Source organism: Rhamphochromis longiceps, linkage group LG6, assembly GCF_057381845.1.
Source record: "Rhamphochromis longiceps isolate RC_006_pf linkage group LG6, R_longiceps_female_GT1.1, whole genome shotgun sequence".
NCBI classification, from domain to species: Eukaryota; Metazoa; Chordata; class Actinopteri; order Cichliformes; family Cichlidae; genus Rhamphochromis; species Rhamphochromis longiceps.
The window spans coordinates 10,451,220-10,476,708 of NC_140562.1; the positions used below are offsets into that span (position 1 = coordinate 10,451,220).

The following is a 25,489-nucleotide window of genomic DNA, read 5'->3' on the forward strand; positions in this document are numbered from 1 at the left end:
TCGTTTCTCATGTGTTTATTTTCTATGTCATTAAAGATGTTTGCCGTACAAACATTCCACCGTTGAAAAAGAAAAGTTGGACCAGTACTCAACTTTGATCTCTCAAAGGACTTTTTACATTTTAAGTCTTATTCACACACACACACACACACACACACACACACACACACACACACACACACACACACACACACACACACTTGCTTGTCCTTTAAGATAAATTGATCTTAATCTGTGTTAAACAGCGAGACAACTTTAGAGGTGAAAATAACATCATTCATGCGGTTATCTACCAAGTCAGAGCCAACAAGAAGAGCACTGAATCAAGAAATCATATAAATAGAATCTGTCAGACAAAGTGAAGTAGGCTACAAGATCAAAGAAGGTCAGAAACCATCTAAAGAAATTCAAGGACAGATTTAAAATACAATCATTCATATCTATCGGTTTGTTAAGCTTTACAAAGCCTAGGGCTTTGGGACTCAAGTGAACCACAGAGAAAACCATTATCTACACACAGAGGAAACTGGGAAGAGTGGTGAAACTTCCCAGGAGTTGCAGGCTAAAATGACTTCATGAGTGCACTGACTACTCATCCAGGAGATCATGAAAGAACCCAGAGAAACATCTGAAGAACTCCAGACATCATTTTTGACCAGGACATGTCCTTCAACGCACATATTAAACAAATATGTAAGACTGCGGTCTTCCATTTGCGCAACATCTCTAAAATTAGAAATATCCTGTCTCAGAGTGACACTGAAAAACTAGTTCATGCATTTATTACTTCCAGGCTGGACGACTGCAAATCATTATTATCAGGATGTCCTAAACACTCACTGAAAAGCCTTCAGCTAATCCAAAATGCTGCAGCAAGAGTCCTGACAGGGACTAGAAAGAGAGAGCAGATTTCTCCTGTTTTGGCTTCCCTTCATTGGCTTCCTGTTAAATCCAGAATTGAATTCAAAATCGTGCTCCTCACATACAAGGTCTTAAATAATCAGGCCCCATCTTATCTTAATGACCTTGTAGTACCATATCACCCTATTAGAGCACTTCACTCTCGCTCTGCAGGCCTACTTGTTGTTCCTAGAGTATTTAAAAGTAGAATGGGAGGGAGAGCCTTCAGTTTTCAGGCCCCTCTTCTGTGGAACCAGCTTCCAGTTTGGATTCGGGAGACAGACACTATCTCTACTTTCAAGATTAGGCTTAAAACTTTCCTTTTTGCTAAAGCATATAGTTAGGGCTGGACCAGGTGACCCTGAATCCTCCCTTAGTTATGCTGCAATAGACGTAGGCTGCCGGGGATTCCCATGATGCATTGAGTTTTTCCTTTCCAGTCACCTTTCTCACTCACTATGTATTAACAGACCTCTCTGCATTCAATCATATCTGTTATTAACCTCTGTCTCTCTTCCACAACATGTCTTTATCCTGTCTTTCTTCGCAGCAGATGGCCCCGCCCCTCCCTGAGCCTGGTTCTGCCGGAGATTTCTTCCTGTTAAAAGGGAGTTTTTCCTTCCCACTGTCGCCAAAGTGCTTGCTCATAGGGGGTCATATGATTGTTGGGTTTTTCTCTGTATCTATGAAGCACCTTGAGGCGACTTTTGTTGTGATTTGGCGCTATATAAATAAAATTGAATTGAATTGAATTGAATTTTCCTCTGTTATGGTCAGATTTCGTGGTTCAACAATAAGAACGAGACTGAACAAAAATGGCATCCATGGCAGAGATCCAATAAGAAAACCACTGCCACAATAACTTGTCTCACATTTGCCACAAAACATCTGACTCCAGGGAAAATATTGTGTGGACTGACGAGACAAAAGTTGAACTTTTTGGAAGGTTTGAATCCTGTTACATCTGGTGTCAAATTAAAAGCATGTTATAAATCAACATCATAAAAACAGTCAAACATGGTGGTGTTAGTGTGACGGTCTGGGCTGCTCTGCTGCTTCAGCTTTCTACCAGAAAATCCAGCCATCATTTTGTGCCTGAAAACACAAGCTAAGTTTGGTCATGTAGCAATGACCCACAGCAGACCAGAAAGTGATGGCATAATGAAAGTCCAGACCTAAAGCCAATTAATATGCTTTGGATTGGACTTATTGGCCATTCATGATCGTAAAAACTTCCAGTGTGGCTAAATTAAACAATTCTGCAAAGAAGGGTAAGCAAAAGAATTCCTCCACAGTAATGTGAAAAACAGTTTATGGGGTTTTCAAATAGGGTCAGGTAGGTTTGAATAGCCTTTTACCCCTTAATAAAAAGATAATTTAAAAAAATGCATTTTATAATTACGTGTATTTTCTTTGTCCAGCATAAAAATTAAGTTGATCTCAAACATGTAAGTGTGACAAATATTCAAAACAAAGAATAATTACACATCTCTCTCTGCGGTTTATACTTCTTCATTCTTGTTCAAAGTTATGGTAACTGGCAAGACTCTCACTTCCCTTTTCACAGAGAAAACTAAATATAGATTGAAAGAATTTATCAGGAGTACACAGTAAGTTGAGCATACAAAATGATTTCCTTTTTTTTTTTGCCACAAAATTGTGTGCGACAGCTGCCCTGACACCTCTACAGCCTGCAGGCGTTGACCGACAGTTCGTTGGCAGTGTCGCTTAGACTCCTGCATTTAGCTTGCAGGCTGGGATGGCTGGAGCACTCTGCGGGTGAAGGCCAGCGCTCCACCCAGGTGTCCTTCCCCAACACGTAGATGAACCTGACACACAAAATGAAAAAAGAAAGAAAGACAGATGGCAAGTTAACAAGTAAGAGCACCCAAGTGTCTCATAGTAAACTTGTCCTGTCATAGTTCCGTATTTGAATCAACACAAAATTATTTGTAAGCATTTATTTTTCCTGTTCTGCTCACTTGTTGGTTTCAGTATCAACATTCCACTGGTCGTCCTTGGGGCCAATGATGAGGTATTGGGAGCCCTGCTTCAAGTCTAGTCCATCTCTGCAACCTCCGTGAGACATGAAGATCCTCGTCTGACCCGCTCCAACTCCACCCTCCAGACCTGAGTGGGAGAAGAACAAATATAATAAGCCTTCATTTGTCTTTGAGTTACAAGAATGCACAAGCAGCACTTCATAAATGGGGTCACCAAATAATGAAAAAGTTAACTGGACCACATCATTCCTCCATTGCTCACACTGAAAAGACTGAGAGGTGAAAGCCAGTCACTACTAGGACTCACCCAGTTTGATAACTTGTGTGATCTCCATCTCATATTTGTCGTAGTAACTCTGGATGACATTCAGCACCTTCACCTGGAAAACTAAAACACAGTAGCAACCAAACCTGAGCATCATGAGCAAATTACTGTAAAATTTATCGGACTCTTAAATGGGTGAGGCACTGTTTCCATAAATTAATAGTAACTGTTTCCACGACAAAATAATAATAGCATTACTAACAAAAGGGGGAGGTGACAGTTTCCCACCCTTTTCCAGTAAGATACTAAACTGAAATTCTGTATGATGCCCTGGGGAGTTGCTATATGAGCGATTCATGGTCCACATGGTAAATGAGAGAAAAATAAAGCAGGAGAGCAATAGTGCCATCAGCTAAACTTTCTTTACAATGTTTTAAATATTACAGTTTCTGTGAATGCTCACATTATGCTTCCATTTATTACTCAAACAACATATTATTTGTTCCTACTCTAACAGCTGATTCGCTGCAGGGCTTATGTCATTGTTACTGCTTGAATAAGGGCATTTAATGTGGCTTCTTTTATTTCTATAAATATTAAAATCTTAATCTCTTCATCTAGCGGCAGTTTTGACAACGTACATCTGAATATTTTTAAATCATTTGAATGGCAGTCAGCCAATGAACATGCAAAAGTGTAAGCCTCCAGTGTGCAGGCATGCATGTTAAAGGCGCCGGAGTGTAAAAGCACATGTACCATGGTGTAAGCTCTTGCAGGCAAACGTCTCTCTTTCTTTGCTGGGGAAGTTTTCACTGTCCGCTTTGGAGATGCAGCAGTCACCTGGAGGTTTTGAAACCACGGGAGGTCAAATGTGCAGAGGTGGAAAAAAAATACACGCATCCTTTAATGCATTGTTGCAAATCCCATACTTTACCCTGTGTGCAGCGGCAGACGTTGTTTCTGCAGATCTGGCTGAGCTGCTCCTTGTTCTCACGGGGGGTGTAAGTACGACTGCAGCGGCGGTCTGTGACAAAGTGAGAGGGGAGAAATCTAAAAGCTTTAATGTTATTATTATTATTTATTTATCTTGGTTTTATGCGAAATATAAGGATGCAGTACAACTTGGCCACTTGGTTGGCTGCTCTCAGCCATGCAACATATGGTCACCTGCTCATCCCAGTGAGCTAAACTGCCGTTCCTTTTATAAGTATTTCTTATAATACTGTATCGCAGAATCTCTGATTTTTATGTCTACAGCTGTATTTCCCAACCTGGGTTGTAATACTCGTAAACAGTCACTGAGGATGGCTGCAGGAGGCCAACTTTGAAGGTCTGCTGGAGTCTGAATATTAGGATCTCAGGCTCTTTGTGAGAAACCTACAAAGAGAAACAATGCAGAGCAGGGGGAATGTTATAAGACATACTTCTTAAAAATGGTACATAAAACTGACTTAAACTGGACAGATTTTAACTCCTCATACTCTTTCTTCCTGTAATCCAATAAATGAGACAGTGGTCTACAGCACAGTTACCTTAAACAGGTGGATGATCAGGGATCCCCTGTCACTCAGGTTATCTACTATCTGGAAGTTGTTGATGTAATGATCCACTGAGTTGGACAACTAGAGACAAACATGTTCAGAATTTATTAGTTCAATTTAAACAGAAATAAAATGCTGCCGTGTAGAAAACATTCTATAGAATTGTATTTAAAGTGTAAATTCACAATGCAATGCTGTATTTATTACCGAAATATGTTAAACCCATTACAGCCTTAGGTGATGCAGGGGTCAAACAAGTGAGCTGAGGTGTGCTTTTTGGTGTGATACTGATAAATTACAGTAAAGAAAACTGAGCTTGCAGCTTAACTTTTTCACAACACGCACAGAAAAAAGTTTGAATAAAACAAAATAAAATAGATGTAAAATAAATTCAGGTTTACTCTGTGTAAGAAAGCTAAAACTAAACTTGGATCATTTCTTAGCCATGAAAGCTTTGTTTCAGATTTTTGAAGCACTGGCCTAGAGGCTGATTACCATCTCCAGGTCTGAGTTTTCTGGGGTGAAGCCAGTGGGCAAACTGATGTCAAGAACCACCATCCTGACGTCTCTGGGTCCTAAAGCCCTGCGAAAGAAAAGCAGAAAGCACTGGCAAAGGATATGAAATCTAAATCTGAAAGGACCCAAATGATCTGATTAACCTCATGAGAAATGTGAGCAGCTGTTCTGAATCGCTGGATCAATAACTCACATTCAGTGGACCAAATGTTCAAAGAAAATTTATTACGGTCAGACAGACTCACATTTGGCAGTTTTTGTTTAAAAATGTGGTCGTCCCATATTAAAAAGTTGACTGTTTTTGCTGTTTGCTACACTTTGTATGAAGTAAAAGATATAAAAATACACTTTTTTTTCTTATTCTCTAAAATTTAGCAAGTAATTGTATCTTACCTCACTTTGATGGTGATCTGATAGGACTTTTCTACATCTGCTGGAGGCTTTTCTGTTATGAGATGGAGGAAAAGTGTTATTAAATATGTAATCCATAAAGCTTGCTGAAGATACTTGGTGTGTATATGTATTGATAGTTTTTTTTATGTATATGTTTGTCATATTGCAGTTGCTGTCTTTTCTACTGTTTTTAAAAAAAAAAAATCAGATGTTTGATTTCACACTACATGCCGTTCATGATTGAAACCTCCCATTTACTAGCACACTGGCTTTTACCTCCCAAGGTAGGGTTTGTGTCCCCTCCAGGTCTTGAACTGGGGATCTTTCATATAAGATAAGATAAGATAAGATAGAACTTTATTAATCCCTCGGGTGGGTTCCTCTGGGAAATTCGACTTCCAAAAAAAGCACAGCAACGACCGAAGAAAGTAGAAAGTTTTAAAATTATTTTTTAAAAAGCCACATAAATGGTCCTCCTTGGGGCCTATGATGTTTGTATTAATGTACATACATCAGTATTTTAAATGGTATTTCAGCCATTCCCAAAATTAAGAATAGAGAGATTTTCAAAAATCTTCTCCAGCCCACGTACACCTTAAAATCAAACTCTGACCACACACCAGCCTGAGAGGAGTTTCCTTCTTTGTTTTTATGTGAAACCTCGATCTGTTGATGACTGACTGTTTAAAGCTGATTCTCCAGTAACAGCTCTCTTTTCCCACCTAAAAGCTACTGTACAATTTGAATTCTTTCTGTACCAGTAATGACATATATAACATACACTCCAGATTCCATTAAAACATTAAACAAATAACATGTTTGTGTTACGGCAGGCTTGTAGTTTACAGTTATTTAAGAAAAGTTAAATTTGTATCTTTTGAACTAAGTCCTGTTTTATCTTATTTCAAAATATCAAGGAAATGAAACGTGCTGAAATGTGTTTCATCATTGTTTGACCCTTATAATAACTTAAACCCTAACACCTTACAAGAACATAAATACAGCTGGTAAAATAAGTATTCTGTCCCAGGGCAGCTGTGGCTACAACTGTAGCTGCCTCCACCAGTGTGTGAATGAATAGTGGAATTGTAAAGCGCTTTGGGTGCCTTGAAAAGCGCTATAGAAATGCAATCCATTATTATTATTATTATTATTATTATTATTATTATTATTATTATTATTATTTAATGTGTCACCATTTTTCCAACTAAATATATTTCTAAAGGCACTATTGACATGAAATTATTGCCACATGTCAGTAACATCCCAACACACCAACTGACATGTATTTAATGCCTCAAACAAAATTCTTTGTTGGTGATGAGAGCTTCAAGACGCCTCCCGAATGGACACGCTAGTCACATGCAGTGGTCAGGTGTGATTTGTTTCATTTTTCCACACAAACAGTCTTCAAATCCTGAGGTCTCTGTGGGCTCCTTCTCTGAACTCGTTCAGTAGATTTCTCAGCTGGATTCAGGTCAGGTGATTGGCTGAGAAACCAGCTGAGAGTTTCCTTGGCTGTGTTTGGGACGATTGCCTTGCTGAAACATCCACCCTCGTTTCATCATCATAATCCTGGTGGAGGGCTGCAGATTTTTATCAACAGTGTTATAGTACATGTTTCTGTAACATATTGGTCTAATGTTAGCTGTATAATTCATCTCATTGTTTGTTGTGTGAAGTTGGCACTGGTTTTGTGTGATTTTATGTGTCACATTTGCTGTGAGCCAATGGCTGTGATGGGGTTGGATTAATTGAAGGCCCACATTACAAACACTGCTGTGATATTTTGTCTCTGAGGTATGTTATATGGCCAGAACTAAGATGACTTGATTTAAATATGTTGATGGTGGATAGTGTGCTGCTCTGTGAATTGTATAATGAAGATGGGGTGATATTGTGTGTCTCTGTGCAGGCCAGGACCCAGTTAAGTAGTTGGCATGTAAAGTGCAACTGACTTGTGCCATCGCAGGCTCGCGCCTTCAACTGGTGTGTTTTATACCTTTAGCAAGCGGGGCGCTGGACTGTGTATCTCTTCATTTTTTTGATCATTGTACTAATAAATTATGTCAGAATTGTATTAGTTGTCATCTTTTGCCCACAGCTGAGACAGCTGGTCAGACCTAGAATATGTCTGTGTTCGATTTCCATTCATCCTTCCTGAAATTACATGAAGTGTGCCAGTGCCGTATGCAGAAAAACAGCCCACACCATGATGTTCCCAATTCCAAGCTTCATTGTTGGTATGGTGCTTTTGGTGCTTTCTTTTTCCTCTGAAAATATGCAGTGCCCTTTGACCTCGTAACATTGTGTGTATTATGGTGTCAAAGGTCAGTTTTGACCACACTATAGTCTCCCAGTATATCACAGGCTTGTCTAAATGCTGTTCAGCAACTTTGAATTCAACATGCTTTTTCTTCAGAAATTGAGTGTTGCATGGTGAGTGTTCATGCAGGCCATGGTGGTTGACCGATTTTCTTTTTTCTGTAGGTCTCTGTAAGTCCTCCTTGGCTTTTAGACAATTCTTCTGAATACTTTTCACTCCTCTGTCTGAAATCTTGCTGGGAAGATCTGGTCCTGGCCGGTTTGTTGTGAAGTGGTGTTCTTCCCACTTCCACATTATGGCCCCAGCAGTGCTCACTGCATTCTTCAGTAGTTTAGAAACTCTTCTGTGACCAATGCCATCAGTATGTTTTCCAACAATAAGGTTGTGACAGCCTCATATTGTTTTAACCCATCATGAGATGTTTCTTGTGTGACACCTTGGTAACGAGACACCTTTTTATAGACCATCAGCCAGGACTGAACCAGCTGATATTAATTTGCAATAAGTGGCATGATTAGTTCCTAATTACTAACAGATTTCAGCTGGTGCCTTTTAGTACCTCCACTTTTTGTTCAGTATTTCTCCCCTGTGTCATTTCTCATTATAACGCGTAACATCATTTGATTTCTTTGCATGTGTAGATGTCAATTGCACCTTTAGAGATACATTTAGTTAAATTGGTGACACATTCAACACTTATTTTATCTGCTGTATTTGAGACATATAAATGGAGTTACCCTGGGACTCTTCAACAGCAACACTGAGCTCAAAGTGCTGGCAGGGCATTTTCTCATCCACCTCATGCAGCTGGTTATAATGGGTCACAACCTTGGGTCAAATTTCAGGAAGAGAAATCGATCAGTCAAAAACGATTGTACAGCCAAATATAGGTACTGTCCTACTATTTAATTTAATTATCTCTAATGAGTTTTATTAATAATCATTCAGTGCATTTATACCTCAAGTATTCCCTGTCCGTTTCCTTGAGCTCTGACTTCCAAATCAAGGTTAGCAGGCAACTGTGCAACAAAAGCACCGCAGAAGAAGAAAAATATTGGATAATGATGTTATTACACTCAGTGATGTTCTTAAATCCCAAATCATCACAGTTCAAAGTTACGAAACTCCGCTACAAGCCTGGATTCTGTTTATATTTCTTTTAATGTCTCTCACCTTGGATGAGCGAGCGCCATAGGCTGTCCTTGGGTCAAAATGGTAGCGGATGTCTCTGCGTCCAGTGATCCTGATGTCTACATTCAGACTGAGGTCATCAGGAGGTCTCTTGATCATATACTCTGACAATGCCTGAAGCACCACCATGGTGGACTGGAAGAGTAGAGAACGAAAAAACCTAACTGGCAGCCTTCTGACAATTAAATCTGGCATGAAATATAATATCAACAAGTGAAATAAATCTAAATATCCTTTAACTGACCTGAGTAGAGCCAAAGCTGCCTCCTCTTCTTCGCTGGCTGTTCAGCCATTTAAAGGCTGCTGCTGCTTCCTCCATGTGACCCAACTTAATAAGAGCCAGCAGGGCATAGCCGGTCGCCTCCAAGGTGAAGAAGTGGTTTTCCCTGTCAGGCCAGTGGCTGCCACCTGCAGCAGCGACAGAATTAGAGGGATGTTTTACACTTATCCTCAGTGGCTTTTTGATACTATTTGAATGCCGGCTTTAAGAGCACACAGCTTTAGTCCGTACAGCAAAAGTGCAGTGATTAGGGCTATGTCATACCATACTGTCTGCCATAACATCAGTACAAACTTTTACGTGATTGAAAAATAGTGTTATATGACAATATCAACGATATAGCAAGTAAACAGAATCCTGCTAGTAGACAGAAATTAGTTAAATTCAATTATATTGTATTTTATTTATGTAGCACTAAACCACAACAGTTCCTTTAAGGTGTGTTTTATTTTCAGGTGAATACCTTATAATAATACACAGAAAACAGCCAGATGACTCCCTAGGAGTGATTTGGCGACAGTGGGAAGGAAAACTCCCTTTTAACAGGCAGAAACCTCCAGCAGAACCAGGCTTTTTGTTTTACTGATGCTTTGCATGATGATAAACCAGGACTTTAAGCAAGTTTTAGTTGCTTAAGGTACATTTACTCTGGTAACTCAAATGAAAACAAGAAAACAAAACAAATCAAATTAAAAAACAGAACTATAATCATTCTGATTGAGGATACCTCGGGCTGCAGCTTCGAGTAACGGTTGATGAACATTGTGAGGTGCCCCCACAAGAGCCAGAGCATAAGAGGTGATGGCCACGGTGTACGGTCTCCTCCCATTTCTAGTCAGTGCATTGGTCAAGTACTGTGTCGTCTTACCCATGGCATTCTATACCACATGAGTGGGTAGATGATGGGTTAGTATAATTACAATTACAACAAGTGTTAAAGAGACATTGCTGCTTGTAACTTACCTCCATCTCCAAACCAGGAATGACGCAGGTGATCCCTGCCTGCTTGGCCTCAGCTAGTGCGATGTGGACAAAGGCGGTAAGTGTTATCTCTGGGTCATCGCCACGGAGACCGCCCTAGAGGCGATGAGAGGGAGAAGGGCTTTATCGCAGTTATCAAAGATTTTGGGCAGAAAGCACCTAAAGTAAATTTCCTGGTTCCTTTATAGCACTTTTCTTTCCTACTGAGCACTCAAGGAGCTTAGACAACATTACCCAAATAACTTCTATCTAATATTTGTCGATGATATAATCTAACAGTGATGATCCGATGAACGCATCAGAGGAACTCAGTATCTTTCCGAAGGATACTGTGCAAATTGCATGCAGACTGGAACAGTCCACCAACAACCATTCAGTTAGTACGGGACCTGCTCTTCTGAACTAGAAACTTTTTAAGGGGTTATTCAGTATTTGAGACCTTCATCATCTCTTTCTCCCATGCCTTGTAATTTTGTATTACAGTTTTTTACAGACGCTAGGACACATTTCTCAATACTTAGGTCACGTTTGCAAAACTCCTCACACAGTGAGCACAACAGAAGTCTATGTGGGCTAAACTGAGGACCAGTTATCATTGTTTTGGCACAAAATGCATTCAATGACTACATCTCTCAAATTTAATGAATTATCTTCTCACTCAGACACAACAACTGCCAAAAAGCTTTGTACGGACAGGACATTTTGCATGTGCTTACATACTGTTTTCAAAACTGTTAAACTTATGGCCAAAACAATAACACAATGCAAAACTTGAAAAGACAGCAAAATTCAACAACAATATTTTATTGAAACATATTTTAAATCTAAAAATGCAGTTTAACCAGCCACAGCTTGTTCTCATTGTAGATGAACATCTACACAGGTGTTACTCCTTCAATTTTTCAACTCCTTCAATTCTGGCAGCCAGAAGATTCTTTCCTAGGTGTATTGCCCTAGATGACATAAGATGTGATGTGGATGAGAACCTGTGGCCAAATGGAGAAGACCGAGTAGATTAGCATTACTATTGTATGGTGTGTATACAAATTCTTGTATTTTGGGATTACTTAGTGCAAAAAAATAAAAAATACATAAACAAATATTAACAAATTCTGCATGATGTCTGATTCATTCCAGTAACATATATTGAAATTATAAACAGAGATGTGTCCTTGTTTTACACAAGTAAACACTGTGTAATGCTACATGTTGTTAGTGTTTTTTAGGTCATTGTTTTGTGGGTGACAAAGTGTGTTTGTCGGCTGTCAACCTTTGCTAGTGTTCTGGAAGAATGAGTTTATTTGAGACCTGAATGAAGTGTTTTGGTAGTTGTAGTGCATTTTGAATGTGAAATGAACTGCTTTGCCAAGCTGACGGTCAGTTAGGAGGATTGTGTGAAGTGTTTTGCAAAAGTGACCTAAGTATTGAGAAATGTGTCCTAGCGTCTGTAAAAAACTGTAAAACCATCGGAATAATTCAAGTATTTGATTATTTAGAATTTTAATCACTGAATAAAGTGTCTAAAATAATGGAAACTATTTTAAATGAGTTAAATAAAGTTGTTTGTTAAATTTTAAAAATGTACAAATGCTTAAAGTTAAAGAAAGAAAATATGTCATCAGAAAATAGTGGCATGCTACATGACAGCGTGCTTTTTCTGTTGTTCATCAGCAGACAAAAGGATTATAAAGACTGGGCCTTTTTGTTGTATTTATATTCTACTTTCATAATAATCTCTTTCTTTTCAGTTTATTGATTTGATTTTGTTAGTCTTGGAAGTTGTGATTGAATAATAAAGCAATCATTTTGAAAGGTGTAGTTTTTACTTCATATATGTGCCTGCATGTATTTTATCCATCTATCCTTATGGGCTCAAATTGTGGTCATAAATATTTTGTACAATGTGAAAGGACCATAAAGCAGCTCTATAAAGCACCCCTCCAATAGCCAAACCCATCTGTTCTCCGATTGGATTGTTAAATTTGTGATTGACATGACATTGGCCAATCAGATGAAAGGAAGAAAAATAGGGTCAAAATTTGTACTTGTAACTTGAAACTTGAGTGCAGAGTTTCACACGTATTTTTTGGCTAAGTCCACACACAAATCTTTTTTACGCACACACAAATTCTTTTTACACATACAAATCCTGATTTACAAGTACAAAATATTTATGACCACAATCTGAGCCCATATATCCTACCGACAGTACAGATTCAGACAACAATTAACACTCACATTTACAGGTGTAAGCGATGGTACAACAGGCCATCTACCAATCAGAAGGTTGGTGGATTGACTCCCAGTTCTCCATAGGAGAGTCCACGCTGTGGTTGAATCTCAGATTCAGAGGGAACAATATAGTTTTTGCCTGGGTTATGGATCACAAGAACAGCTCTTTAATCTGTAAAGGATAAGGGATTCTGCCCAACCAGTCTACATCTTCTTGGAGAAGGCATCAACCGTGTCTCTTAGGGGATCATGTAGGGAGCACTGTGGGAGGATGGATATCTAACCTGTTGTGCCATCTGGTCATGAGCTCTGGGTCATGACTGAAAGAAAGAACGTCTGGGCTTCTCTGCTTAGACGACTGCCCACAAGACAGACGGACGGATGGACGGATCAATAGACTGATGTTTATTTTCCAAGTTACAGTTTGTCTGAATGGTTTAAATTTGATAAACTTAGCTGTAATAGCTATCATAATGAAACAGCTTATTATGTTATTACACATTGTGGTGGGGCGTGATTTGCGGTGCCGTGCGGACGCACCTGCACGGCATCCGCAATCACGCCGGCCGTGTTAAAACACGGGGACTCAGGGGTTGGTGTGTGTGTGGTGTGACGTGAATTAAATAAAGTTGGCTCTGAACGTTGCTCCGTGGTCCCGCCGTGCCTTATTCACGCCACATTGGTGCCGAAACCCAGGAGGCAGCACGGCGGGTCCGTATCGGAGTCAGGGAATGGAGGAGCTGGCCCGGAGGGTGGCCGAAATGGCGGCCGCCCAGCGGGAGCAGGCGGCGGAGGTGCGTCGCCAGCAGGAAGAGCTGCAGGACCGGTCCGAGCGCCACCTGGAAAGGATTGGGGAGCTGGTGGCGCTGCTCTGGGCCTGGGCGCCACCCCCACAAGTGTGTCCCGAGGACAGTGAAGCGGTGGAGGAGCCGTGTGGGGCACCTCGGCAGCCGGAGGTGGTGGACGAGTCACGCGGGGGTCCGAGCCTGCCGGAGGAGGAGCAGCCGGGTGAAGGGCTGCTCCTGCCGGGAGCGGTGGAGGAGCCGCTCCAATCGGAGGCGGAGGACGAGGCGACTTGTGTCAAGCCAGCCTCCAATTCGAGACTTGCAGTCAAGCCAGCCTCCAGTTTGTTTTATGTTCCCTGTGTATTCAAAGTATTACGGGAATGGATGTGGAAACCGGATTTCAAAATAAAAGCCAACTTCGAGTGAATTAACAGATATGTTAAGAACATAATAACATATAATTTAGGCTTTTTTTTTTTTTTTTTACAAACTCTAATGTTAGATCTATATGACACAGCCTTGTACCCTAATTGTGCCCTGTCACTATCAAGGCCATCTTATTTTGGATTTCAAAGTAAAAGCCCTGTGAATCTTCATTTTTGAACTACTCTTTCAATGACTTAATAATGCTCTTAAAAGCAAAAGTCGTATTTCCAAATACTATTTGAACTTTATATCAACACTTTCCAACCACAGTCTTTTTACAGTGATACCATATCAATATCAAGTCAGTCTGATTTTGCCTTTCATAGTAATGGCCCTTTGAAATTGTCCATAATTGACTTAATCTTCTAACGATTCAAAATGCTCTAAAATGAAAAATTCTTGTTTCCACAGGGTAACTCCACCTTAGATCAACAGTATACAGCCCCACAGTGATACCATATCAATATCAAGTCATTCTGATTATGCCTTCCAAAATAAAAGCCTTTTTAAATTGTCCATAATTGACCTAACTTTCAGTGATTTCAAAATGCTCTAAAATGGAAATTTCCTGTTTCCACAGGGTAATTCCACTTTAGATCAACAGTATACAGCCCCACAGTGATACCATATTAATATCAAGTCATTCTGATTTTGCCTTCCAAAGTAAAAGCCTTTTCAAATTGTCCACAATTGACCTAACTTTCAGTGATTTCAAAATGCTCTAAAATGGAAATTTCGTGTTTCCACAGGATAATTCTACTCCAGATCAACAGTATACAGCCCCACAGTGATACCATATCAATATCAAGTCATTCTGATTTTGCCTTCCAAAATAAAAGACTTTTCAAATTGCCAAGATACGACCTACTCTTTTAAAGATTTCAAAATGCTCTAAAAGTGAAAATTGCTGTTTCCACAGGATAATTTCACTTTAGGTCAACAGTATACAACCTCACGATGTTACCATATCAATTTCAAGTAATTCTGATTATGCCTTCCAAAATAATGGCCTGTTGAAAATGCCCATAATTTACCTAACTTTCAGTGATTTCAGAATGCTCTAAAAAGGAAGATTTCAGTTTCCACAGGGTAATTCCACTTTAGATCAACAGTATACAACCCCACAGAGATACGATGTTAAGATCAAGTCACTCTGATTTTGCCTTCCAAAATAAAAGTATTTTCAAATTGCCCGTAGACGACCTACTCGTTTAACGATTTCAAAATGCTCTTAAATTGAAAGATGCTGTTTCCACAGGATAATTCCACTTTAGATCAACAGTATCCAACCCGACAGTAAAACCATGTAAATTTCATGTTGGTCTGATTTCGCCTTTCAAATTAATGGCCCGTCGAATTTGTCCATATGTGATATACTCTTTCAATTATTTCAGAATGTTTTAAAAATGAAAATTGCTGTTTCAACACATATTGGGTTTTCATTTTGAAAAGCAAAATCAGGCTCAATTGATTATGACAGAATTGAATCATAAAGATGATGTAAAAGGAAGCTGAAATTGCCACTAGGATGTAATTGATAGTACGTTTATATTTTAAGTCTGTGGAAACAGCATCTTTCAATTTAAGAGCATTTTGAAATCGTTAAACGAGTAGGTCGTCTACGGGCAATTTGAAAATACTTTTATTTTGGAAGGCAAAATCAGAGTGACTTGAAATTGAAGTAGTACCATGGTGTGGATGTACACTTTTGATCTAACATGGATTCATCCTGTGGAAAGAGCAAGTTTCATTTTTAGAGCGTTCTGAATTCTTTAAAAGAGTAGGTCGTATATCGGCAATTTGAAAAGTCTTTTATTTTGGAAGGCAACATCAGACTGATTTGATATTGATATGGTATCACTGTGGGGTTGGATACTATTGATCTAAAGTGGAATTATGCTGTGGAAACAGCAATTTTCCATCTTAGAGCATTTTGAATTCGCTCCAAGAGTAAGTCATATATGGGCAAATTGAAAAAGCTTTTATTTTGAAAAGCAAAATCAGACTGACTTGAAATTGACATGGTAACATCGTGAGGTTGTATACTGTTGATCTAAAGTGGAATTACCCTGTGGAAACTGAAATCTTCCTTTTTAGAGCATTCTGAAATCACTGAAAGTTAGGTAAATTATGGGCATTTTCAACAGGCCATTATTTTGGAAGGCATAATCAGAATTACTTGAAATTGATATGGTAACATCGTGAGGTTGTATACTGTTGACCTAAAGTGAAATTATCCTGTGGAAACAGCAATTTTCACTTTTAGAGCATTTTGAAATCTTTAAAAGAGTAGGTCGTATCTTGGCAATTTGAAAAGTCTTTTATTTTGGAAGGCAAAATCAGAATGACTTGATATTGATGTGGTAACATCGTCAGGTTAAAAGAGTAGGTCGTATCTTGGCAATTTGAAAAGTCTTTTATTTTGGAAGGCATAATCAGAATGACTTGATATTAATATGGTATCACTGTGGGGCTGTATACTGTTGATCTAAAGTGGAATTACCCTGTGGAAACAGGAAATTTCCATTTTAGAGCATTTTGAAATCACTGAAAGTTAGGTCAATTATGGACAATTTAAAAAGTCTTTTATTTTGGAAGGCATAATCAGAATGACTTGATATTGATATGGTATCACTGTGGGGCTGTATACTGTTGATCTAAGGTGGAATTACCCTGTGGAAACAGGAATTTTCCATTTTAGAGCATTTTGAAATTGTTCCAGGATCAAGTCAGATATGGGCAATTTGAAAATGCTTTTATTTTTGAAAGCAAAATCAGAATGACTTGATATTGATATGGTAACATCGTGAAGTTGTATACTGTTGAACTAAAGTGAAATTATCCTGTGGAAACAGCAAAATTCTGTTTAAGAACATTTTGAAATCGTTAAAAAAGTAGGTCGTATATATGCTCAATTTGAAAGGGCATTTATTTTGGAAGGCATAATCAGAATGACTTGATATTGATATGGTATCACTGTGGGGCTGTATACTGTTGATCTAAGGTGGAATTATCCTGTGGAAACAGCAAAATTCTTTTTAAGAACATTTTGAAATCGTTAAAAAAGTAGGTCGTATATATGCTCAATTTGAAAGGGCATTTATTTTGGAAGGCATAATCAGAATGACTTGATATTGATATGGTATCACTGTGGGGCTGTATACTGTTGATCTAAGGTGGAATTACCCTGTGGAAACAGGAATTTTCCATTTTAGAGCATTTTGAAATCACTGAAAGTTAGGTCAATTGTGGACAATTTGAAAAGGCTTTTACTTTGGAAGGCAAAATCAGAATGACTTGACATTGATATGGTATCACTGTGGGGCTGTATACTGTTGATCTAAAGTGGAATTACCCTGTGGAAACAGGAAATTTCCATTTTAGAGCATTTTGAAATCACTGAAAGTTAGGTCAATTATGGACAATTTTAAAAGGCTTTTATTTTGGAAGGCATAATCAGAATGACTTGATATTGATATGGTATCACTGTGGGGCTGTATACTGTTGATCTAAGGTGGAATTACCCTGTGGAAACAGGAATTTTCCTTTTTAGAGCATTTTGAAATCACTGAAAGTTAAGTCAATTATGGACAATTTGAAAAGGCTTTTATTTTTGAGAGCAAAATCAGAATGACTTGATATTGATATGGTATCACTGTGGGGCTGTATACTGTTGATCTAAAGTGGAATTACCCTGTGGAAACAGGAATGTGCCATTTTAGAGCATTTTGAAATTGTTCCAGGAGCAACTCAGATATGGGCAGTTTGAAAATGCTTTTATTTTTTAAAGCAATATCAGAATGTTTTGATATTGATATGGTAACATCGTGAGGTTGTATACTGTTGATCTGGAGTGGAATTACCCTGTGGAAACAGGAAATTTCCATTTTAAAACATTTTGAAATCACTGAAAGTTAGGTCAATTATGGACAATTTAAAAAGGCTTTTATTTTGGAAGGCATAATCAGAATGACTTGATATTGATATGGTATCACTGTGGGGCTGTATACTGTTGATCTAAGGTGGAATTACCCTGTGGAAACAAGAATTTTTCATTTTAGAGCATTTTGAATCGTTAGAAGATTAAGTCAATTATGGACAATTTCAAAGGGCCATTACTATGAAAGGCAAAATCAGACTGACTTGATATTGATATGGTATCACTGTAAAAAGACTGTGGTTGGAAAGTGTTGATATAAAGTTCAAATAGTATTTGGAAATACGACTTTTGCTTTTAAGAGCATTATTAAGTCATTGAAAGAGTAGTTCAAAAATGAAGATTCACAGGGCTTTTACTTTGAAATCCAAAATAAGATGGCCTTGATAGTGACAGGGCACAATTAGGGTACAAGGCTGTGTCATATAGATCTAACATTAGAGTTTGTAAAAAAAAAAAAAAAAAGCCTAAATTATATGTTATTATGTTCTTAACATATCTGTTAATTCACTCGAAGTTGGCTTTTATTTTGAAATCCGGTTTCCACATCCATTCCCGTAATACTTTGAATACACAGGGAACATAAAACAAACTGGAGGCTGGCTTGACTGCAAGTCTCGAATTGGAGGCTGGCTTGACACCAGTACGAGGCGGGCGAGGGGCTACACCTGCCGGAGGAAGAGGAGTCGCTCCACCCAGAGGTGGACGAGGGGCTGTGCCTGCTGGAGGCGGAGCCGCAGTGCGGGGAGCCGCTCCAAACGGGAGTGGCGGAGGCGGAGCAGCCGTGCGAGGAGACGGAGGTCCCTGCTCCAGAGCAGCCTGCGCAGCCGGAGTTGGAGGCAGAGGAGCGGGATAGCCCCGCTAAGCCGGGGGTCGGCGGGCTGGCTAGTCCAGCCTCGCTGCCACCAGTCGATTCTGCGCGCCTGACGTCTGCCCAGCCGCCTGTGTACAGGAGCTCACAGCCATGCCTGTGGGGCCGTGTCCGTTTGCTACGCGGCCGACCTCCGGACCAGCTTCGCCGTTGCCGCTGGATGCGCGGGCGGCCACCAGAATGGACGCTTCCCCGTCGCTTGGGCTGGGGCGCCGATGTTTTGGGCCGAGTCTCGCCCCAGTTCGCGGGGGGGGGAAGTAGGTTCGGCCAGATTGCTCCCCGGCCTCAATCGGGCGATGGGGGTATGTGGTGGGGCGTGGTTTGCGGTGCCGTGCGGACGCACCTGCACGGCATCCGCAATCACGCCGGCCGTGTTAAAACACGGGGACTCAGGGGTTGGTGTGTGTGTGGTGTGGCGTGAATTAAATAAAGTTGGCTCTGAACGTTGCTCCGTGGTCCCGCCGTGCCTTATTCACGCCACATCACACACACACCAACCCCTGAGTCCCCGTGTTTTAACACGGCCGGCGTGATTGCGGATGCCGTGCAGGTGCGTCCGCAAGGCACCGCAAACCACGCCCCACCACACACATTTATTGCAATTAAAGTTTTTATTTATTCTGTCGCACTCCATAAATTCTACATTTCTGTGGCTGCACTGAATAAATTTGTCCTTTTTCACATCTGATTTTCAGTCGTGTGTTCAGGCTGAGAGGTTATGCTCGTGAAGACGTGTAGTTTACAAGAGAAACAATACAAGGACCAGGAAATGAAAACTTTTCTCTCTTTGAGTGGAAACCACATAGATTACCAACCTCACAGTGTGAGTGTGTGGCTGTATACGTGCATGTGTTTCTCACCGTCATGGTAGTGCTGTAAACTGGGTTGTCCTCTACATACATTCCTTTATTTTCTCTGAGTTTGTTCATCACCAGGTAGACCAGAGGGTCGCACACTTGTTGCTTCTCAATGCCCATGATGGAGTGAGCCATGGAGAACACCTTTACCACATATGCTGTGATCCTGTCAATCACAATCTATGTCATATATATATGATTTATCTAACAGAATAAATTTATCTATTTATGAATCTCAAACTGATTTTCCTCACTGACTCACTTCTGTACAGTTTAGCACAGTAAAACTGAAATAAACATGTATTGTTTTTGTTATGTGACACATGTAAGTTGGAAAATCACTACCGCAAAGACTAATAAAAATAATATTTTAGTGTTGTCAAAACTGAAATACTTGAAAGCTCTAAGAATGTAAGGATTCGTCAGTACCAGGTACTCGCTCCTTCCCTCCTGTAGGGCGGGTAAGAGCCGTCACGCCTTCTGTATGCCAGCTGATTGTCATAGCCTGAAAACACAAAAGAATTTCCTGTTTTAACCACAAAGACATAGACAATAACTAGGTGTTCATATTCCAGCCTTTTGTGCTTAGTCAGAAAGTTTTTTGCAAACTGGTTTTAGATTTCTTTTGCAAACCTCAGCTTTTATTGTAGAATTAAGCCATAGAAAATAATAAAAACAGTAAATCCCCCTTTCCTTCTTTTTTGTTCTTCGCTTTTTGCTTTCGTCTCACCTCTCTTGATGTACTGGAGAGCCTCTGCTCTGCGCTGCACGCCTACGCTCTCCCAGTTGTCAGTTCGGTCTAAGTAGAGGGTGGCAATGAGGGGCAGAGTAATGGAGGCTAGGTTCTGCTCCACACAGCCACCAGGCATCCTGATCAGAGATCCCAGAGAGTCCTCGTTGATGGAGTTCTCAATACTGTCTGCTAACACGCTGCCTAGTAGGGAAAAAGAAGTTTCATGAACAAGCCTCCTTCTTGGTTTCATTTTTGATCCTTCTCACCACTCTGACAGTTACTGACCTCTGACATTGATCAATGACTCAGGTTGAGAGTTTGGCACTACTGACTCCAGTTCAATCTTTCCAACACGGACTGTCTGCGTTCCTGTTTTGGATGCAAACATATTGACACCGAATTAAAAATGAAGAAACTCAAAGGGAGCAGATATAAATGTGAAACCTCATAACTTTGGTAAACTTTAGACCCAGTTCCATAAAATCTAAATAAAAACAGAATGCAAAGATTTGCAAATGTCACAAAACCACATTTTATTCATAATAGAAAATATCAAATGTGAAAATGCACCATTTTAAGAAAATTGTTATTTCATTTTGAATTTGATGGCTGCAACACAATACAGGACAGGGCTGTATTTATCGCTATGTAGCATCCCCTCTTCTTTTAACTACAGTCTGTAAAAGTCTGGTAACTGAGGAGACCAGTTGCTGAACTTTTGGGAGAGGAATGTTTTCCCGTTCTACATCCGAAATAACAGTCTGCAATGCTGGGATCCACATGGCCTGACCAACAACCCCAATGCCAAACGATGGCACCTCTCTTTGGAGAGTTTTTCAGTCTATCCCAGACCCTAGCTGTTCAACGGGTGTCCTGGGTGTTGGATTTTTTGTTTCACGTGTGGTTAAAAGTAGTTGTGGGTTTAAAGAATCGATTTTCCTGATTCAAATCGATTTTAGTTTTAGAAATCGCTCCCAAAACTATTTCAACAACCACCAAACAGCTAGTGTCAGCTTTGTTTTTATACATAGGCTAATTATAAAAACATGGATATGTCCTGATGTCCTAAATGATCAGAATTATAACATTTCTGACTGTCTGAGTCAAATCAAATCGGGACCTTGTGAATCAGAATCAAAGCAGTTATAGAAATCGAGTCTCTTTTGAATGAGGTTTGGCACAGAGAAGATGAGGCAGGAACTAGTATGTGTGGATAGCTAAATGTATTCACAGACAGTGAGTTCGGGGACTGATCACATGCCAGTTATTACTGCAGTGCTGTCTGAGAGTCTAAAGATCAAGGGCACCCAATTTTTCAACCCTGCCCCCTTGCACGCAGAGAGATTCTTTTTTTAGATGATGTTATGTATGATAACTGATGATAAATAAATGAGGGATACTAGAGCAAAATTTTTCTGCAATTTTTAGACTCAGTTTGTGAACTCGGTGAGCCTCCGCCCTCCTAATCTGTTCGTTTTAGAACTATTCATGTTACTGAGCTGCTACCAATAAACCCAGTTAGTCTCCAGCTGTTCCTCCAGCTGTTTTGTTTAGTACCACATACTTTTCCCACTTTTTTTGAACTGTGCTTCTGCCATTAAATTCAAAATGAGCTAATTTTCCATGAAGTACTAAAGTGTATGGAACGCCAGGACTGCCATAATGAATTAATTAAATACACCATTAAATAATTAATTAAATGTGGCAATAATTAATTAAAATTGGAATTAATTAATTAAATAAATAGTTATGACACATGTAATTAATTAATTATTGACACATTTAATTAATTATTTATGTATTTCACATTTTAATTAATTATTGACACATGTAATTAATTAATTATTGACACATTTAATTAATTATTTATGTATTTCACATTTTAATTAATTATTGACACATTTAATTAATTATTTAATGATATATTTATTTATTTCATTTTGGCAGTCCTGACGCCTGGCTCTCGTCATGAAATAATTTTATCTGTCAGCCTCACCCATCAAACTCGGGGGGCGGGGTTAACGCTGCCCATGCAGCTTCTCTAACATTTGATTGGTTGCCGTGCAAAGTAAGTCAAAACAGGTCGATCCTAGAAAATCGATTGCTTGTGTAGACTTGGGGCAGCCAGTTATCCCAGAATGCAGATCAAATCACAAGCAGCAATGGTGGTGGTGTAGTTTTAAAATACCCCGTTTTTCTGTCACCAGCTACACTTTTAACAGTGTTTTAGCCGCGAATGTCGCGACGTATGTCTGGTCAGGTTGTCAACATAGAACATGTTTGCAAAAGTGCTCAGATGTTTTCAGAGATTTCACTAGCTCTGCTAACAGTTAGCATGCAGAGTGCACCGAGGGGGTTACGTTAACCGGTTTGTTTACATATTCCACTCTCCGTGTTCCACATGTTGCATTCGCAGATTCTCATTTTCACCGAACGATCGTCTCTTTCCGCCTGGTCTTGTGTCTCTGTGCTTCTGTAACATAAAGAACGAGCTGACATTTTTCTCACGAAACCAGCGATCAGCTCAACAGACCCTCAGTTTACCTGCATGCATCCTCCTCCTCATCTGTCAGCTGTTTAACACCTGCTGCTAATTCAAGAAACACGCCTAGTTACCTGGTGATAGTCACAGTTTAACTGGGCAGCCGGTGCTCGATATAACGCGATGTCAGCGCATTTTTCTGCACAAGATAAGTAAATATAGTGTTTTCCCCGAGCGCAGAGCTGCTGGAGCTCGTTTCCTTACAGAGCACTTTATAGGCGAACAGCTTTATCAGCGGCTGATGTCCAATCACCGGCACACAGCTTTCAAACCTCAGCTGAGTTTTAGCTCTCAGTGGTTAAACGCTGGACTTCATTCACTCAGGTTCTGTCTGTCGGGTCACGTTTACTTCGCTGTTTTATTTACAACTGAGCAAATCGGTTTGGCTGAGGTTAAAGTTACGTTTCATAACTGCATAGTTTCACAGACGTTTAATGGTTCACTGGCACATGTGTTAGACTGAACTATCATCTAAATATCATCTGTTTTTTAATAGTTATTCAACTGTATTCTAAGCACCAGCTGTCTGTTAGAATGTGATTTTTTTTTTCTCTCTCTGTTGGCAGAGGTATAAAAATGCGCAGGAAAATCTGACATGCATGGCGAACTTCACCGACGATATTTAGGGAGGAATAAACACACATCAAACATAAATGAACCATTTGTCTGTCTCCATAATTGAGAGAATTTTCTCTTCTTATGTCAACACTCTCTCTCTTTTTTTTTCTTTTTTTTTGCTTTTTCGGTCATGTTATGTTTACCTGTCAAAGGCTTGTTACAAACTATGAAACACATTGTGCAGACTTCTGGATGTTAGAAGAAAACTAATACTGCTCATGAATGAGACTAAAGGCAGGAAGGTGTCCTTTAAAACTAAACATGTTAATAGGACCTCCCTGTTTATATCATAGTTTATGATATAGCACGTGTATTTCAGTAATAGCCTGCTGAGGCCACTATACGTGCTGGCCTCATATCAAATGTGAAGGCAGACTGAGTCTATGTTTGACGTTTTTTATATCTAATCTTCCTTTTCAAACATTTAAACAGCAGCGAGTCTGCAGCTGAGGGAATACAAATTCAAATTGTCGGAACAGGTTTGCTCGTTTCTTGGATTCATTTGGTGATTTATTAAATGTATAACTGTTATTCTAATCTGCTGCTGAGTCTCTTACACTTTTCTTTATGCTGTATATTTTCACGTCTCTGGAATAGTTGGCAGTTAGATAGTCAGCTGGGAAACTTTGTGTTAACTCATGGAGCTGAGGATATCGTGGATATGCTGACCTCGCTGCGTGGTGTACAGAGCGAGGTCAGCATGATTAATATTCACAATAAAAATATTAGCCGAACATCATGAAGTCTGTATGTGTTTCATAGTGTCGAACAACCTTTGTACAGTTAAAGCCAGCAGTTACTACATGACGGAAACACCAACGTTATCTCTTTTATGTGTTTATACACAGGTCACGCTGATTACTGAACAAAAACCCAAAGATCAGATGTTAAACAGATTTATTTGCTCTCTCTCCTCCTTAAACATGTTTTTAATGTTAGTTATAATTCAGAATTGGCGACTGAAACACGTAGGACACATAAGAACATCAGGAAATAAAACATCGATAAATATAACCTCAGTAAAAGAAGTCAGCGGGGGTTACTACAGCTGTGTACCGGGGCCTGCGCTTTGTCGGTGGGATTGCTTGCGAGGCGAGCGGGTCTATCCCACGCTTTGCCGTGAGACTGGGCAGACATCTCCGAAATCATCGAAACACTTTTGCAAAGAGGCTGTATCTTGACAAACCGACCAGACACATGAAGATTAAACCACTACATTCTCGGCTAAAAAAATATTAAAACGGTATTTGGTAACACACAAACAGGGTTTTTCAAAGCTCAGTTCTGTTAGCTTCCACATGCCGGTTGTTGTGTGCTAGAAACAATGGCCACCAGGCCAAAGCAATGGTTTTGACTCGATCAGCGTTAACCCCGCCCCCTGAGTTTGATGGGTGAGGCTGACAGATAAAATTATTTCATGATGAGAGCCAGGCGTCAGGACTGCCAAAATGAAATAAATAAATATATCATTAAATAATTAATTAAATGTGTCAATAATTAATGAAATGTGTCAATAATTAATTAAAATGTGAAATACATAAATAATTAATTAAATGTGTCAATAATTAATTAATTAAATGTGTCAATAATTAATTAAAATGTGAAATACATAAATAATTAATTAAATGTGTCAATAATTAATTAATTACATGTGTCATAACTATTTATTTAATTAATTAATTCCAATTTTAATTAATTATTGCCACATTTAATTAATTATTTAATGGTGTATTTAATTAATTCATTATGGCAGTCCTGGCGTTCCATAAAAGTGTGTCATTTTAAACATTCGATGTTCTTATTATAACTCTATTGTGAATATGCATCTATGAGATTTTCAAGTCATTACATTCTGTTATTATTTACATTTTACATATTTGTCACAACCTTTTGGGAACTGTGGTCATAAAATAGGGAATGACACATTATCATACCTCACTGCTTACTCATCTACTTACCCCCCTCAGCGGATGGGTTCAACACCACACTCCAAACTTCAGTCTTCTGCACTCCATCGAGCTGTTTGTATCAGGAAAAAAGGTTTTGATTCAAGAAGATATGTGTTACTTATTAATTATCTTCTAAGCACACA

The 25,489-nt window shown here is 39.4% G+C and overlaps 1 protein-coding gene across 1 annotated transcript in view; it reads right to left on the reverse strand.

Moving 5' to 3' along the window:
- Nucleotides 1-25,489, reverse strand: part of LOC146667516 (venom factor-like) — a 41,902-nt gene continuing 16,413 nt past the window's right edge. The window contains exons 25-44 of the mRNA XM_085409199.1: nucleotides 25,356-25,416; nucleotides 20,523-20,606; nucleotides 20,235-20,438; nucleotides 19,934-20,009; nucleotides 19,508-19,670; nucleotides 10,379-10,492; nucleotides 10,143-10,293; nucleotides 9,380-9,543; nucleotides 9,118-9,270; nucleotides 8,904-8,963; nucleotides 8,682-8,772; nucleotides 5,619-5,670; nucleotides 5,205-5,292; nucleotides 4,701-4,790; nucleotides 4,440-4,545; nucleotides 4,103-4,192; nucleotides 3,925-4,008; nucleotides 3,211-3,291; nucleotides 2,883-3,030; nucleotides 1-2,729 (exon numbers count right to left, since the gene is read on the reverse strand). Of these exons, the coding sequence (XP_085265325.1) occupies nucleotides 2,585-2,729; nucleotides 2,883-3,030; nucleotides 3,211-3,291; nucleotides 3,925-4,008; nucleotides 4,103-4,192; nucleotides 4,440-4,545; nucleotides 4,701-4,790; nucleotides 5,205-5,292; nucleotides 5,619-5,670; nucleotides 8,682-8,772; nucleotides 8,904-8,963; nucleotides 9,118-9,270; nucleotides 9,380-9,543; nucleotides 10,143-10,293; nucleotides 10,379-10,492; nucleotides 19,508-19,670; nucleotides 19,934-20,009; nucleotides 20,235-20,438; nucleotides 20,523-20,606; nucleotides 25,356-25,416 (2,205 nt within the window). The 3' untranslated portion in view covers nucleotides 1-2,584. The remainder of the gene's footprint in view (nucleotides 2,730-2,882; nucleotides 3,031-3,210; nucleotides 3,292-3,924; nucleotides 4,009-4,102; nucleotides 4,193-4,439; nucleotides 4,546-4,700; nucleotides 4,791-5,204; nucleotides 5,293-5,618; nucleotides 5,671-8,681; nucleotides 8,773-8,903; nucleotides 8,964-9,117; nucleotides 9,271-9,379; nucleotides 9,544-10,142; nucleotides 10,294-10,378; nucleotides 10,493-19,507; nucleotides 19,671-19,933; nucleotides 20,010-20,234; nucleotides 20,439-20,522; nucleotides 20,607-25,355; nucleotides 25,417-25,489) is intronic.